The 18459-nt window shown below is 37.7% G+C and overlaps 1 protein-coding gene across 2 annotated transcripts; it reads right to left on the reverse strand.

Annotated features, from left to right (window-relative positions):
• Positions 1-235: 235 nt before the first annotated feature.
• Positions 236-14719, reverse strand: LOC104866244 (cell surface glycoprotein CD200 receptor 1-like). Of its 2 annotated transcripts, none has more exons than XM_010630124.2 (3): positions 14418-14719; positions 1699-2016; positions 236-529 (listed from the first exon to the last, which is right to left on the reverse strand). In XM_010630124.2, the coding sequence occupies exons 1-3, from the start codon at positions 14482-14484 to the stop codon at positions 408-410; spliced, it is 507 nt and encodes a 168-aa protein (XP_010628426.2). In that variant the 5' UTR covers positions 14485-14719; the 3' UTR covers positions 236-407. The 2 variants fall into 2 exon arrangements, with proteins under 2 accessions (XP_010628426.2, XP_019063894.1); XM_019208349.1 differs by lacking the exon at positions 14418-14719 and adding an exon at positions 3604-3634.
• Positions 14720-18459: the final 3740 nt, after the last annotated feature.

The following is an 18459-nucleotide window of genomic DNA, read 5'->3' on the forward strand; positions in this document are numbered from 1 at the left end:
CTTCCATAATTATTAGTGATAGCACCCACATTTATGATGCCTAGCTTCTGAAATTATGTCCAATTCATTACCTCTAAGCAAGAGCAAAAACAGGCCATAACATGCATATGAGTAGAACACAACCTGTTGTAGCAATGTTGACAGAAAACCTTCAAATTGACCAATTAGGCATTGGTACCAATTAGAATTAAATTCAGCACTATGTAGGAAAAAATCCAAAACAGAAGCAGCATGGACAAAATAGTTTATTCTCTCTCTCTCAAAAGATCAATAGGTATAGTGTAATGATTATCACTCCGTGATTATCAGGCCCAGGATCCTTCTATCATTCTTTCCCCCCATCTTAGTGAGTAACTGCCATCCTCAGTGTTATCCACGGTTCAAGTTGGCTGATGGAGTTTCACTCATCATACTGGAAATAAGCAGGAAGCAAAAATAACCTTTTCTTTCTCTTTAAGAAGATTTTCTGAAAATGTCACACAAGATTGATGCTTGTATCTCATTTTCCAAAACTGATGGGTATACTGAGCTGCAACAGAAACCAAGAAATGCTTTTGTACATCCCAATAAACAAATCAAATTTGAGTTATGCTGGTAAGCAACACATTGGCCACCCCCTGCTGCAATAATGCTGTATAATAAGCAATCACAGAACCTAGGTGGTAACAATGTTCATATGTCTAGGATCAGAAGGTATCAGGTCTGATAATCTTTTTTCTCTCAAATTCTTTTATTGGTACATTTTAGGTATACAATACATTTACATTCATCATTGGGAACTTGTACCCTCTACATGATGAATCTTGGTTCTTATTTTTCCCCATTCCCCTGCCCTCCCTTAAGCCCCTCCAACCTCCCTATGCAGAAGCTTTGTTTCCATTTATTTCTTATCTCATTTTTTTCCATTCACTTCTTTCCTTTCCCCTACCCCTCAGTACCTTTTCTTCCTATTTCACATTATCAGTTATTCATTTTAATTCTTATTTACACTTTCAGTCTCTCATAGCAGAGAAACTAACTCATCTTCCTTACCTGACTGGGGATGACTGTTGGATCACCTATGCTAGCTTCGATGAGAATTGGGGAAGTTGGACTGAGGTGACTCAGCTGTGTTCTCTATGATTCTCATTCTCTAGAAGGCAAGGGGGGCTTCTCTTCATGGAGAAGCGAGCAGCAGCACGCAGGACCTCTTAAGACCCACACTCAAAATGGGTACACCGCAAATTACACAGGGCAGGTAAACATGTATTCTGGTTAGGGAAAAAAAACTTTGAAGTTGACTGAAATATTATATGATTAGAGAAACGGGAAAGATTTAGAGATGTGAATATAATCCTTTGCTGTAAGAGGAAGCCATTGGACCAGGCAACTTAGGACCTGACCAGGCAACTTGCAAAAGACCTGAGGAGCATGGTAAACTACCCAGAGCTATTAGTGTTCTGTTGCTGAAGCATTTTCCTGTTCAAACTGAGAAGGCATGTCATTTCACTTTTGCTAATAGGAGCTCACTAAGGGAAAGCAGAGAGTAGATAAGTCATCCTTGGCATTTATCGTGGCAAGGGCCGAGCTTTTGCATGGGTGTATCCATGGTGTTCAAGAGGCTGAAACAAGTTTTGCTAGCAATTACATGGATTCCCATAAAACACTAAGGCCACAAATATGGTGATGTGATATATCACAACATGTGGCAGCTCTTACCTAGCACTTGGAGGTGATACACATTGTGGAAATTCCCGTTAGATGTTACTATTTCACAGGTGTACATTCCATCATGAGAGACAGCCACTGCATTAATCTGAAGGTGAGGACTCAGGTCAGGTCTGGAGGCCCAGGTTATTCTCCCATCAGTGCAGTTGGCGTGGATGGTCTCATTTGTTTCTTTTTTATAGGCTCTTGTGCAGAGAGGCTGGCTTCTGAGGGCTATTTTCCATGTTATTACCACGACACTTTCCAGTAGGACAGGAGGGCAACAGAGCACAGCTCTTGTGCCCATGGGTACATGCTCCAAAAAGTGAACTGGACACACACACACACACACACACACACACACACAAAGAAATAAGAAAAACAAACTTCATAAAGATCTTTGTATGTTAACCTTCATCCAAAACATATAACATGAAATTGCATTACCACATTGCTTTGCTGGTGATCATGTCAGAAATAACAGACTTATGTAAGAAATAAATATTCATAAAAGATACATAATATATATTACACATGAAAATAAATGCAAATATTAAACAATTTTCTTCTATATTTTACATAATTTAATCAAAATATTATATATATTATAAATATTATATATGTATTAAATATATTTTGAAATTATCAAGAATTTTTATATTTAAGAATAAGTAATTCTAAATTAAATGTTCTAAAATGTAATATTTTGAAGATTTGCAATATTGGATTTATCACACAATTCAAGCTCCTCAGAAAAGAAAATGCTCCCCAGAAAAGAAAATGCAATAGTTATGTGGTGTTTGCTCCTGAGTTTTAGTAAGTGCAAAAAAACCAATATCATCAAAACTAAATCACAAAGTGTGACTTTCCAGCCAACATATATATGGAAAGTATATGGTACTTTCATTGAAAGCCCTAAAGTAGAATTCAGGTTGAACTAGTTTAAAATGCAAACTTTTAAGAGCATAATAAATGATATCTACAGATCTTAAAATAATCTATAATTTCATTAGCTTAGCTATCCCATGAAAATCAAAACTGATGATGCCTAGAAGTATCTCTTCTGGTGAAACAGTAGCATGATGCATAATTTTTTTTAAAAAAGGAAAGGCCAGATTTATTTTCCTTTGAAATTTTTCCTAAAAATAATTTTGTACAAAATGTTTGATACTACTGAGTAACTTTTGCAGAAGTTTTTCTTCCTTTGTTTAGTCACATGTATGTTACCAAACAGTTCATCTGTGAATTTTCTCATCAATTTTGTTCCTATATTCAATCTAATTATTTGCATTAAATTTACAAATGGACCCTTTGTGTTCAACTTTTAAAATAAAGATTAAGCCCTGTAACCTACAAGCCTCTTCCAACCCAGAACCTCATGCTCCCCACAAACTGACATAAGATGTCTGTGACTGCTAGGGGCTTGAGGCAGGTGATTACTGAACCAAACACCTGTCACAACTCGCTCCTGGCAAAGGTGAAGATCAGTGATGTTGTCACTTTAATAGGAACAAAACCACCTATGGTTTTGCAGACATGTTGTAATGAACCTTGATTTTGCCAAATGCTTTACTGAATATTTCTCCTTTCCTGTTTTATTGTCACTTATCTCATCTGGGTGCCAAACCCTGGTATTTCATGGCCAGAGAAAGATCATGTAACTAGATGAAGACAGAGGTAGGACTTGAACGTATCTTGCCACTATCCCAAGTAGGCAAATATTCAGAAGCAAGCAAGACCGTATGGAGAACATCTGGAGAGTGGGTCTTTCAGAGACCCGTATACCAAGCACTCAGACCAACATGTTCTTCAAGCAGTCAGAGGGCTGGGCTTCAGACAGGGCACCAGCTGCTGTGTCTAACAAAGGTCAACCCTCCATCCCTTCGATGCTGCCCACTAGATACGAAAGTGTATTACCTTCTGTAAGGGTGGAGTGTGGCGGTCCAGCCGTCACTACACGAACATGCCTGAGTCGGGGAGTGAGGATTGAGAAAGGAAAGAACACTCAGGCCTGGGTGGAGACGAAGAGAAGTCTGATTTATTTCACAGAAACAGCTCCTTTTATAGGTTCACATCAACAGGAAGCACCAAGTAACTATTTGTATCTTTTATGCAAAGACCGGATTTTCTGACTCTTTGCAAAGAACATCAGATCTTTGGCTGTCTCATTGAGTTTCTCCCATTGCAGCAACAAGCTTAACAAGCAGAGTCCTAGAATGTTACAGATTGTATCAATGCCTTGAATGTAGAGGTGAAGAAGTTTCCTTTTAAATGTCAAACTCCTAGAGGGCCAAGGCCAGGCTCCCACAGTGGAGGAATTGTTCTCTATCACCTGCTCTCCATTCACACATGAATTAGCTGAATCTAGAAAATATTCAGGAAAGAGCAAGTGAAGTTAATTTTTGATATTCCAATAGAGTGAGCAGAAGCCACTGTTTATTCTCAAAGTCTTACTCAAAAGGCAACGAGGTAACTGAAATTAATAAAAATGATTTCAAAATTAAAAGTTATTTCATTCTGGGATACATGTTAATATCTAGAAAACTAAATTCATAAAGTATTAATCAATGATTTTCCACTTATGAGACCTCTATTTCTGTCATCAAGGTAAACTTGTCTCTCTCCCTCTTTCCAACCCTCTTTCCCAGCCAGGAGTGCCTGTTGAGGGGAACCCTATTCCGAGTTGGTCTGATTAAGCTTTTTTCTGCATCTCCACTCCCTCATTAAAGTTCTTTGGAGCATGGTTGGGCATCTCATCCAGATGAACAAAATGCTGTCTTTTCACAGGAATGTTACAATCAGAACTGAGAAGGCATGCATTTCTCTTTCTTCCTTATTTTTTATACTTTGAAAGCGAAAATTAAAAAAATATGCAGACTCTGAGGAACACATATGAGGATCCTTACCTACTCCAACTTCCTAGTTCCATAGATCCTGAAGCCCACATGCATTCCTTCCCTTTGGTTTGACAGAATTTATCATCAGGATAGACTTAATCACCTTGAAACTTGGTTATTAAAAACTTGCTGTACTTTGGGTTTTTTTTTAAAGCCATGATACAATGAACTGGAAGGAACTAGGATTGTTTTGTTATTATAAAGTACACTACCCATGAATTAATATAGTTTCACTTGAAGGTGAAGCTGGACTAATTGCAAATGTGTGTTGCAGAAGTCTGAAAGTAACAAAATAAGTATAACTAATATCCTAAACAAAAGGAAATAAAATGAAATCATATAAAATATTCAATTAAAGTCACACAAAGTTACACAGTGGTGTATTTTCCCACAAAAAAAAAAAAATCCTGTGATTCACAGGTAGTTGGATATAACTAGAGAACATCATCTCTAGCGAAATAACCAGATACAGAAAGACCAAAATTGCTTGTCCTCTGTCACATGGGAGATTAATGATGACCTGGAAGTAGAAATTGTATTATTAGTGCAGGGGGTAAGGGGTAGGGGGATTAAGGTCAAAGAAGCTGGGATGGATATGATCAATGCTTGATGTACACATAGATGGAAATAGTACCATGAACCCCTAGTAATTTGTACAATTAACATGTCTCAATAATTATAAAAAGAAAAAGAAAACTATAAAAAACAGAATAGAACGGAAGGTGTATGAACAAAAACATGGGCAATGAGCAGTAAACAGGAATAGCAGAGATTAATCAAATATACAAGCAGTCACTCTGAGCATCAGATGCACCAATTTATCAGGGTATTGGGATGGATCAAAAAGCAAGATCTACCTATATGTCGTCTACAAAAATTCATCATAAATATAAGGACAAATAGAATGAGTCACTGTTATACATGGAAAGGTCAGCACTTCTCTATCAGAAATAGACAAATCCAGAATGCACAGAATCAGACAAGACATAGCTGAATTCAATAAAATCATCAAGGAATTGGATGTAACTGACATCTGTGGAAGTCTTCCTACAACAGCAGAATGTAGGTAACTTCCAGGTTTACATGAACTTGTGCCAAAATCAAGCAGGAGTCATTATGTTAATTTTGGACAGAGCATTCATGAGAGTTCTTCATCTCTCATAACATTCCTTGCTCTGAATTCTTCTCTGCCTAAAATAAACCACATTCGGAGCCATGAAACAACATCTAATCAAATCAAGATGACAAAAATTATATATACAATGTTTGCTTTCAGACAACATGGAATTTAATTAGAAATCAATAACAGAAAGGTGGCTGAAAAAAAATCTCAAAATGATTAGAGATTATACCACGCACATCTAAATAATGCATGGATAAAAGAAGAAATCTTAAAAACTCTGAACTAAATAAAAATATAATTCAAATTTTGTGAGAAGTAAAAAAGTATTACTTACAGGGAAATCTAAAGTATTGAACAGATATGTCACAAAAGAAGAAAGCTTTAAAATTCACCCTTAAAACTCCAGCATAGAATACGCAAAGCAGAAGAGCAGATTAAAGTCAAAGAATCAGAAAATAATTAATAAAATTAGAGCAATTATCAACAAAACTAAAAAAGAAAATCAACAAATTCCCAGCTGGTTCAATGAAAAGAAACTAATAGGCTACATAGTGAGTTCAGGCCTAAAATGAACTTCAAAGTGAGACTCTATCACCTAAAATGTACTAATAAACTCAAAAAGAAAAGAAAAGGGAAGGAGAGAGGAGGGCAGGGCAGGACAGGGCAGAGAAGATCTTTCCCAACACACCTGTTCTAAGAGATCAGAGATGAGAGATTTAGGGAAGCTTCCTTATAACAGACAAAATTTGGGCTGAATCTTAGGATATAAAATTTCCAAAACAAGAGAAAGAACAGGAAATTGCAAACCAAACTAATGGCATTTAATGAAAGCATAAGACCAAATGGGAATTTCAAAGGGCTACAAATAGTTCAATATTGCCATGAAGGAAGAAAACTGAATGTTATTTGAGTTGAGACCAGATAATCTCTAAGAAAAGAAATCAATAAACACGAGACAAGCTGTATAAAAATTTAAAAACAGAAAAGATGGTACTTTTTAAATAATCATCAACATTTATAAACCAATAACTACTCTGACAAAGAAACAACACAAATTTCTAATGTTAGGAATGAAAGAAGGACCACTAATATAGACCACTCATGAAAGAAATAATGATAGAATATAATTGAATAAATTGAATTTGTTGATAAAAACTCACAATTTAAAGAAGACATTAATGCCAATTTTATATACAAACAGCAAATTAACAAGGAGGGAACACTTTCCAACTAATTTTGTAATGCTACAACTACCTATTTATCAAAAGCAAGGAAAAAAAATAAAGGATATATATCAAAAACAACGATGTAAAACTGTTCCTTATCTGTAGCTGTTACTGTCAGGGATTTATAAAAGAACTCTTAGATCTAAATTAATTTAGTCAAGTCTAATATAAAACATTAATAATATTTTAAACAATATTTTCTATTCAAGCACAATTATAAAAGAAAATCCAAAATCAAATTTATTTGTAAATAGTACAAAAAAAAACATAGGAAAAATTTAACAAAGATGATCAAGAGTGGTACACTGAAGACTAAAATATTTTGCTGAGATAAAGAAACTGTAAACAAATAGAGCAAAATGCTTTGTTGATAAGAAGGACTCGATACTGTTGTCAATTCTCAAATTGATGTACAGATTCAACATAATTTTAGTCAAAATAAGTTCATCTTTCCTGTGGAAATTGAAAAACAACTCCTAAAGTTTATATGGTAATGTGTGACCACTAATCTTGATATCCACTGGACTGGATGAAGAAGCATAGTAGATTAAAGCACCATTCAGGGTGTGTCTGTGGGCTGTTTCCAAAGATGACTGACATGTAGCCTAGCAACCTGAGGGGGAAGACCTACTCTGATTTTAGGTGGCATCATCCAATAGGTTTGTAGCTTGGATAGAGTGAAAGGGAAAGAAGGAAATTGATCTGCATTTGGAAAGTTCCATTCTGCTTAACCCAGTACATGTGGTACTGCCACCTCTTGTCAATATCAGACGCCAATTTCTTCAGTCTTTCAATGCAGACTCATGCTAGCTACTTTCTAGACCGCCGATCTCAGACTAGCACTGTGACCTTGATCCCTTTCATTCTGCAAATTCAAGCTTCTTGGACTAAGGAGCTCCTGGATCTTCTGGCTCTTCAGCATACAGACAGCCATTGTGTACTCTCTTCCACTGATCCTATCAACCTACCTAATAAATGACACTTCTGTAGTTGCACATGTGTGTGTATTGATTCTGTTCCTCTAGAGAAACTTTATCAATATAGAATGCAACCATATCTTAGCTAATGTAACTTTAAAAAGGAAAAAAAAAAGAAAAAAAATTACCTTATTTCAAGGTTTGCTCTGAAGCTGCTACAGTAATCAAGTCTGGTACTGGTTAAAAGGAAACATAACTCCTTATGGTACCTGTAAGGTAGAAGTCTTAAAGACACTGGCATAGGAAAAGATTTCATGAACAAAACCTCAGTTGCACATGAGCTAGCACAAAGAATCAATAAGTGGAATATCTTCTTCTTAAAAAGCTTCTGCACAGCAATAGAAACCACCAATAGTGTAAGAAACAACTCACAATGTGAGAAAAAAAATTACCAGCTGTTCCTCAGACTATCTAGAATATATAAAGAACTTAAAAAAATCAGGACCCCTCCCAATTTAAAGATCCAATCCAAAAATGGGCATCTGAAAAAAGCAGACATTTTTGTGTTCTCTAATGAAGCCTCTGAGTGTCTGGATGGCTGAGCAATGTGGAACAAATCACAGAAAATCAATTCCCTAGGTATCCGTTCTGAAGCAGGGGGCCCAAGAGCTCGCCTCTCCAATGAAAGCTTCACAATTTTACATTCTTCAGCCTCTAAAGGGTGGTATCTTGCTGATTGCTGAGATGTCCTCAAGCCAACTTTTCTATTTTCTTGATGGATTTTTAATACTAATCTTTTTAGCAACCAACCTTTCGTTGGCCCCAGCTTTATAGGTGCTTCCTTTATGGCCACCAGCAACACTTTTTCAATTATTTAGCTTTGCTTTTTGCTCCTGATTCTCATGGTAGGTACAACTCAAAACAGCCAACCCTATCTATGACACTGCCAAAACACTGGACTGACTTACAATTTCTTCTGCAACATCAGTTTACTGCCCTTCATGTTAGGAACACACATGGTCTTCCTCTTAATAGAGTCCTCGTTCCCAACTGAAACCTCCTGAGCCTGCATTTTCATTATCATTGTAGTTTTCTGACCTTTGACCACAATTTACGTCAAGCTCAGCTTTTTAGGTCTTCCCCAGTGAGCAATTCCAAGCTTTCCAAACTCCACCAACAAACCAGTTCCAAGGGCTTCAGAATCACATGGTCAGAAATAGTCAAGGCAACAACCCAACTCCTGCTACCAACTTATGTCTTGCCCACTTTTCCTCACTAGAACAAAACTTATCTACAACCTAAAGAAGGAGAGTTTTACTTTAGATTGTGGTTCTTAGAAGATTCAGTCCACAGTCAGCTGGCTCCAAGGTAGGAAGAACAAAAATAGAAGAGTAGGACTCAGGAAAGCTGCTCTCATAATGGCAGCCAGGAAGCAGAGAATGAAGGGAGTAACCAGAGGGGAAGTTATACTCTTCCAGGTTACACCCCTAGTGGCCAACTAGGCCCAACCTCCTAACAGCAAGTCAGCTATAGAGCACCTCCATACTTCAACCACATTTCAATGGCAACACCTCTGAATACATGAGGCTTTTGGGAGACATTCCAAGTCTAAACCCCAATACTAAAAATAAAGGAAATGAAGATTAAAAGCAGTAAGGTAACAATTTCATCCCTATAAGCATAGCAAAAACTAAAATGCTAATAAGTTCTGGAAGGAAAGTGGAGCAAATGAAGTACATTTCTTATTAATGGGAATGTAATATAATATAACTACCATGGAAAACTTCTGATAATATTTTACAAAATTAAATGTTCTCACCATGGAACCTGACTATTCCAATAGAAAGAATATAGAAGAAATGAAAATAGCTATCCACATATCACATTTGCATGAATGTTTACAGTGGCCTTAGTCACAGGTATTTATTTGTAATAACTAAAATCTGGAAACAATTTATTAACGGATAAATATAGCTACATTATTGACAATAGAGTACTACTCAAAATCATTCTGAGTGCAAGCAGACTGCAAAAAAAAAAATAATACTACACAAAATATTAAACTAATAAAAAATAAATATACTATGATAACAAAAAGCAGATCAGTGGTTGCCTGCTTGGGGGGGCGGGCAGGGATGGCCTGCAAAGATACATGACAAATATTTTGGAAATGATGAAAAATTTTGTATCTTGTTTATGGTGTCGATTCACAGGTATTAATGGTCAAAGCTCATCAAACTGCACATTTTTACACTGCATGCAGTTAATTGTTAATAAATTATACTCAGTGAAATTGAAAGCAGATAATAATTATGTGGTACTACACCATCATTTTAACACATTAGAACATGCAAGTCTACAAAGAAGCACAAAGCAAAATAAGAAACAAAAACCCTGGAATTGCCAGGTATCATGGTACCTGTGTAAAACCCCTGCTACTTAGGAGGCTGAGGCAAGAGCTACAAAACTATAAGACCACCAGGAGCCGGCCTATAATCCCAGCACTGGAAAGCTGAGGCAGGAGTAGTGCCATAAATTCAAAGCCAGCCTGAGCTACAAGAGTGAGTTCAAAGCCAGTCTGAGCTACATAGTGAGACCCTGTGTCAAAAACAAACAAACTGTAAGGCCAACCTAGACAACTTAGTGATACTCTGTCCCCAGATAAAATGAATATCTGTGATTGTAACTCTGTGCTCCCTGGGTTCAATCCCCAGCACTCTCAATACAAGGGGGGCGGGGACAAAGACATAGCAAGAAAATGTAAAAAAGGAAAGAAAGAAGGATAAAAGGGAGGAAGGAAGGGAGGGAGGGAGGGAGGGATGGAACGGTAGGAAGGAAGAAAAAAGGAAAAATAAAAAGAGGAGTATCAAAACCACCTGGCACTGAAAATAATGATTCTTTAAAAAAAATCTTTTCCATTTAAATCAAAATTGTCAACAGATTTAAAAATGTTATTTCCCACTACCACCTAACACACAGTCTCTGTATCATCAAGCCACACTCTTTCTTTCCTTAGCTACCTTGATTTTGTTCATATTACACATGTTCTCCTCTCAATTTGTTCCTCTGCTTTTCCCCATCTATTTCAGCCTGTCAACTGAGGCCCGATTTAAGACTCTTCTCCCCAATGAAGACATCAACAAGGCCAACCCACCATAATTTCTTCAGACTTATTACTAAGTTCTTATCAATTGCATGATGTTGATTTTAAATGTTCCCAAATGGCTTCATTTCAGCCTTACCTCCTCCTTTAGAGTGCTAGTAACTTGTAGGCACTGTTTTCCACATACATACCTGTCTGGAGCAATTCTACATGATTTTGAGAAAAAAAATCATTTCATAATTAAATCATGATTAGGGCCTAGTTTTCCAGTCTACAGGCCAGCTATGGCACGTGGAGATATAACTCAATCTTCACCTCACGTCACAGCTAAGACCTCAATGGTCCCTTGACGCTGTGATGCTCCAGGACAGGACTACACCAGCTGGAGACATCCTGGGAGGGACCAGACCTTCACCTGCATAGTTCCTCATTGTTCTAGAATTATCCCTGTGTCCCCTGAATCAACTGCTACTTTTGTTTCTTCTGATATTCTGAATAAAGGTGTGGCAAGCTGCAGGTCTGGGGTCTTTGCTGCCCAGAGCACCATGGGTCAGTCCAAAGCTCACCTTTGCTGAGTCTCATTTTCTGTCTACATATTAATTAATTCACTTTGTGATGTCATGGCTCACAGGAGACTAGGACCTGATGCAGAGGTTCTAGTACCATCCCCTTCCCCTGTTCCCTACACATACCCTGTTCCCTGCACATGCACATACACATTCAATGCTCCTAAAAAGCACTTTTATTAACTGTATCAGCATGTTTAGAGGAAAACACATCTATAAATTACTATAATATATAAATTCACACTATCATAAACTAGGAAAGAAAGAAGGGACTGACATCAGTGAGAACAAATCCCTTCTTTTTCATACTTGCTTTTAATCTCTTTCGCTGTCTTTTGCAAATCTACTGAAACTACCAACCTGGTCCTGATATTTATCTCTTCAATGTTGCCTCCTATCCTCTAGTGGAAGGTACTGACAAATAAGAAAAATTTAAACCAAAGAAGAAAAACAAAGTAGATTTCCTTACAGCAATTCATACTGGCAAAACCAATAATATTTAGAAAAGGTGAAACCATTATCATCAGAATAGGAAACAATCTGAACACAAGTAAAGAACTCTCAAAGACTACAGGGAGAAAAAAAGGAGGAAACAGCACAGGGTATGAGGTTTGGAACAGAAGGGAAACACATACAAGGTTAGGAAGTTGGCTCTAAGGGAGATGATTTAATTTATTTTTAATTTTTCCCTATGATATTTTCTAATTAAATATTGTCTACTAATCACCATATGGCTTGAAGTTATAAGTAAAACCTAAAGTACGTAGGTAAATTAAAAACCCCATTGCCTACATTGAAGTTATTATCTGTCTTGCTATTTGTTAATATACTTTGTATGTGGTGAGTTATTTGAAAGTAATGCTACCAAAGTAATATCAGTAGGAAAGATATTAAAATGACTGCCCCAAGTGGTGCTTCTCACAAGTCATTTCTTGATGAATTTGCCCTTTGTGTATCTTAAACCTAAAAAAAATCTGATAATTTTATTGATACAAGCATAGAGTTAGGAGATATTGATGCAGAAAATTTGGTTCCATGTTACAATTTTCCTTGGCAATCTGGGAGGAGGGAAAGCGTACTTGGAGTCTCAGAGACAAATTGAAAAGCAAGCCTTCAGCTCCAGTGACTCAGCTGTATTCATGATCCCAGAGACTGACCCCCACTTGAGGAGGAACAGGGCAAGATAAACTCCCTCAGGATGGGGTGGACTTACATACATTTTACATCCTTTCATTATCACACACAGTATAGATCATAGTAGCTCGACAAATTCGCTAATTATAAGACATGACAGACACCGAGTCTGTGCACAGATTCATACCTCATTTACATTTGGAGGGAAGTAGAAGTAATAATGGTTAGAGAACAAAGAAAATTCTTGAGATACTTGAGAGGGGTGTCTGGATAAGCTGGCCCAGAAGTATGAGGGAGTGGGGGAAATTCCTCCTCAGTAAAAGGAACACATTCCTGATCAGTTTAATGTGTGCAGTATCTCCTAGTTGTGTTCAGAAGCTGTTCTAAAATGTAAACCTTTTAATTTTTAATATTCAAGTTATTTATTTTGTTTTAATCTTTTTTTTTTTCCTTTGTTCCCACAAGTGAGGTACAATTCGACATACATAAACAGTCCTTGCCTACTTGGCTTCTCCTACCCAGTGCAGCCTTGCACAGGTTTCTAGAAGCACTTCCTACAGGATCCCAACTATCAAAATATTCAGATCACTTTTTTCAAGGAATAGTCCACTAAGCTTATAACCATTGGCCTAACTTCCTCCAGTGGTCTGATGACTACAGGTGTTCTTTAGTGAGAAGCATAAGGTTAAATATTGATGAAAATTGCCCATTCACATGTTTTGTGCTGCTCACTGACAGATATGATACCTGAGTGTGACCCTGCCACGTGATAGTCACGTCTGACCTGGACAAATCATTTCACTTCTCTAAGCCTTGGTTTCTCTGTTTGTAAAATGGAGAACTGTCTTCCATGCCTACTGCGAGGGGTTGCTGTACACATCAAAGAAAAAAAGTGTGTGAAAAATCTCAAGAGAAAGATACAGTTAGTAGAGGACAGTTATTTTACATGTGCTCACCAGCAAGATTAATAGGTGAACTTTTGTGGGAAGTTAGGCAAAAATAATCTTGAACTCATTTAGATGAGGGGAAAATACCTTTGCTTCTTTAAATTATCAAATTTTAAAAATTAAAGCCAACCACACTGTACCTTTGCAGCTGCCCACTACTAAAAGTGAAACCTGAAAATCCCCTCCCACATCAACTCCCACCAACCCTCTATAATGAAATCAGGACACCTCCACAGAAGCCCCAAATTCTCTTCAACTCCTACAGAAAACTAGATGTTGAAAAGTGTGTACTCTGATTCAGAAAGTGTGTCCAACAGCCTACACATCGTCAAGCTAAATACAGACATGTATCATAGACACCAGCATAACTGTATGCATTTTAAAAGCACCTAGTCACTGAAAGTAACGGAAGGTAATACTCTCCTAATTTATTCTATTGACTTCACAGACCAGGATAGAAAGGATAGCAAAGTTATTTAAATTTTATCCAAAAGAGGAGAAAAACATAAAGAGAACTCAGGAAAAATTCATTGCTAACTATTGGGTGTTTACTTTATCTTGCCTTGCCCAAAAACTGGGAAAGGGGAGGAGGAAGTGACAGGCAAACTGAAGATGTCTGTACTGTAGTAGGGTGCAAAACAAAATCAATAACACAAAGCAGAAAGTAAGGATAATAAAGCCAACAAACCTGGGAGCGACCCCTATATTTACATTTGCAACTAGCTCACGTGGCACCATTAAAAAAAGGCAAAGAAATTTGAGAAGAGCTAAGATCAAGTCTCTCACCAGTGTTTCCCCCAAAGAGAACTCAGACTCACCCGCCACTGAGAAGACGGTGAGCAGCAGGAGTAGCCCGAGGTCAGAAGTTCTCCAGGGGCAGAGCATTTCTGTTTTCTCCTCTTCTGCCCTTCACTCAGTGTGTTTCCCCCCTCACAAGTCCAGCAACAGCTGTGAGCATGGCCAGGCTTTCTCCCTGAGACTTCTTGGTGCTGGATTTTCTTGCTCGTGGCCAGCAGGGCGCCCCTTTCCTCCTAGTCTTTTCCTTCAACGCGACATGTTGTAGTCTGATTAGTAATTTGGAAAAGAAGAAACTCTTCACTGAAACTTGACACAGCAATATATTTCCTGTATGAAGCACTGAAGCAAAGCCGGAGGAAGCAGATTGATTGAGTTATCCTTCAGCTCATTGGTTCTTCTCTCACTTCTGCTGCTCACAGATAAACTGTACAGTAAGGCGATGAATGTGCCCAAGATAAACAGATTTGTAAAGGCTTGCATTAAAAAGTAAAACCGGGAGGACATTTATTGCCTGCAAATTTCCTAATCATGGTAACTTTTAGGTCAAAGAGGCATTCGGCCTTAGTATTCAACTGTGCCATGGAACCTTCCCCCTTGACATTCTTTGGGTGAGATTGGTGAGTAAAACAGGAGTCCACACAACACTCTGGAAGCACGGAAGTGCATCAATTTTTAATCACTACTCTAACAACCACACACTGAGGAACACAAACTGAGTACCTCACTGTCTGTAAATCAAAAGTCAGAAACAGATCTCACCAAGTTAAAAATCAAGGAATGGGCAGGACTGCATTTTTTCTTCCTTGCTAGTCCAGTACCTGGGGAACGAACATTCGTTGGCTCCTGGACACATTACTCTGCCTTTGACTGTACTGGCTCATCTCCTGATTGTGACCCTCCTGTCTCCCACTTACTAGGACCCTTTGTGATTATATTGGACCCACTGAGATACTCCAGGATATCTCTTCATCTCAAGATCCTTCATTTAATCTCACCTGCCAAGTCCATTTTGCCGCATAAAGTCACATACTCACAGATTCCACGAATTCAGACATTGCCACTTATCCGGAGGGGTCACTATTCTATATCTCAATTCATTACTCATAGGCGTTTACTTTCACCTGTGAACACACTGATCATTCAACAAAGTGTCAAAAGAATATTCATCTTGTAGTTGCCACACATCTGGAACTCCTACCTTCCAGAAAACCTCTGCCTAATGTTGCTAGCTAATGCTGGATTACATTTGAGAGGGGAAAAAGTCTATGTGCTGAGTTCCCGTCCCCAAGACAAACTCTCCTGAAACAGGAAGAAAACTTTACAAACAACAAAATTTAGTGTGTCATTTTCCCCTAAATTAGTGGTTCCATCTTCCTATTTGCCAGATCTTAAACTATAAAAATTTTCCTCCTTTCCCTTCTAGAATCTTCTTTCTAGTGAGTGGATTGTCATGGATGACTTCAGAATATGAGTTCTGACAAGGAGTAGGCTATAGAAATCTTCTCTTCTGTGCAGTGTTTAATCAGGTGTCAAAAAATCAGTGAGGAAATATCATTTAAAATATAACACTCTGGTTCCCCGCTACCCATAGAGGCATCAAGAGGGTGGTTTTGCAAACAGACAAAACTAAGCTCCAGTCTTTGTTATCCAATTACAAATCTAATGATACTGGGAGATTTCTTAATCAACTCTTTTTTCCTCCTTAATTTATATTGACATGAGCTGTTCCACGTAGCATCAAAAATTTTCATGACCATTCAGTTTTAGTGCCTGCTCAGTGACACAACGCAAACTAAAACATGAAACACCTAATTGGCCTGCTTAAAGTCTCAGAGTGACTCGGTAACACAGCTGAAAGCCAAATATTTCATGTTTGCTAACCATAAATTTTTTGATTCTAACAAATTGATCACTACAGAGGTACTATAACAGATGAGGTAGTATAAAAAGTAAAATGATTGTTTTCCTGGCCATACCCCATTTTCTGTTTTCCAATTCACCTCTCTGCAATCTACTTTGACACAAGCTCTCAAGTCCTATGTGAAATAACAAAACTTCCCCCATGTATAGTCAGTAAATGTACTAATAATTTAAAAGAGTCTCACAAAATGTACATTTCTGTCTCATGTTCTGTTTTTGTACTGCTATCTTAACATTTTTCACTTCTGAAATACATTTGGTCTATTGGGACCCCTGAAACATTACCAAAAACCTCTGCAGTAGGTGCCAGTCTTCTGCTCAGTGTAGAACACAAGCCTGAGGAAAAAAACCTAAAAGATAGAACTACAAGAGACAGAAAGGAGGGAGCCGGGATGGTCAGTGGTAGTTTAGCAAAAGGCACTTGTCCATCCAAGCCACCATTTTTTTATTAGTAATCAATTGGGGGTAAAGGCAAACTATAGGCAAGGGCAGGGCTATGTTCCTATGGAAATTAATGCAAGTGAGGCTCATAAAAGACTAGACAATGCATTTTCAAACTAGGAAAGGAATAGATAAAATATATGGTTGTGATTAGAACATTAGCCTTCTAGGAAGAAGATTTAGTTGTGAGAATGGAATTTGGGTGTGAGTCACTCTACCTCAGTACATATGCTTTGGCCAGACTCACTTCTATAAACAAGTCAATCGTGGGGTAAACTCTTTACAGCCTGCACTGCTTATTACAGCCTGCTTTGGGCATAATCAATATTGTGATCTCTTGAACTGATCTATGCCACCTAATGAAATTATCTTTAGAAAGTTAGGAGAAATATATGTCGCAGGATAGTTAATGATTTTTTCATTATAATTGAATGCATGCTACAAAAAAGAACAACGTAGGAATAGAAGTTTGAAAATGTGTGCAATATTAAATAAATATCCATTCCTGGAAACAAAGGAGATGTCAACCTCCAATAGCAGGGTGATCGGCTGGAATGATGTCATCTGCAATGTGGAATGGGGATATCATTTCCAAGTGGGTCCCCACTCTGACTGATACGGGTTTTGATTTTGTGGCTCCCTGGTGTTGTAGCAAGGCTGAGCAGCTTTTGGAATTTGAATGCAATATGGGGCCTGGGAGTTTCATTTGCAAATGCCTTTTCTAGTCAATGGGGTCTGCAGATGTGCAGTTAACAGTGGTGATGTCAACGTCTATGACACTTTAGTAATGTATCGAAGCACCAGAACTGACTGATATAATGAAAGCCTTTAGGAGGTGTGCCAAATATAAGGTGCGTGACAGTCTAAGTTGTCAGTGGTGATATGGGTTTTGCTGCATATAGTATATTTTCCTTTTTGGTGGCAGGGCATAATGAAAATTGAAGCCACGCTTAATATATGCTCTCTGTCACTGATCTATATCCCCAGATGCTTTGAAAATAGTATGTTTAAGTCCTGTGTATTTGTCTGTTATAGATTGTTAACAAAGTGCCAGGCTGTTTGCTAGTTAAAATGTCTGTTATTGAATTTGAAACTCCAGCTGCAGGTAGGCCCTCCCACTTAGCCAACTGCTGTAGACTCTTTGCTTCAGTTGTGAGTGTGGTTGGTGATAGATAAGCTAATGATGGTCCGTGGGCTCTAAGGTCTGCATTAGCTGAACTCAACGGTGTTGCAGGCCTCACCTGTCCTGTTTGGTTTCATAGGGCCTGTGTGGAGGATTTGAGTTTCTGAAACATAAATCTGCAAAACAAACCCAATAATGTCAAGAACAACTTAGAACAGCATGGTGTGTGGCCACACTTGAAAGGTTTTTATTATCTAGTGCTAATTTTATTCAGTGTTTTTTAGTACCAAGGAGGGTTTTCTGGTTTTATGATTATGAGATATGGTGTTGATTTTATTATTATCCCCAAATAAAATTTTTGTTTACTTTGTGGATTTTTCTATCTTCCACCTTAGTATTCCAAACTCTCTGGTGGAAATGACACTAGGGAACTAATTTCAATTTCCCAGAGGGTAACAGTAGGAAATTGAAATAAATTGTTCTCTTTTGATTGAATATTGAAGGAATTTTCTCAGTGGTGGAAGAGCAGACTTTTATGGGCCCTTATCAGACCTTATTAAAGGACCTCATATGTTATT

Source organism: Fukomys damarensis, unplaced genomic scaffold (genome assembly GCF_012274545.1).
Source record: "Fukomys damarensis isolate Sample0158 unplaced genomic scaffold, DMR_v1.0_HiC HiC_scaffold_24, whole genome shotgun sequence".
In the NCBI taxonomy this organism is placed as follows: Eukaryota; Metazoa; Chordata; class Mammalia; order Rodentia; family Bathyergidae; genus Fukomys; species Fukomys damarensis.

Bases quoted from the DNA above. Each gene is read 5' to 3' on its own strand.
- LOC104866244 (XM_010630124.2), bottom strand. From the start codon at position 14,484: ATGCTCTGCCCCTGGAGAACTTCTGACCTCGGGCTACTCCTGCTGCTC. The intron at 2,017-14,417 runs GTGAGTCTGAGT...GTGTGTGTCCAG, and splicing joins CACCGTCTTCTCAGTGGCGG to TTCACTTTTTGGAGCATGTA. The intron at 530-1,698 runs GTAAGAGCTGCC...TTTCTGTTGCAG, and splicing joins GTATCACCTCCAAGTGCTAG to CTCAGTATACCCATCAGTTT.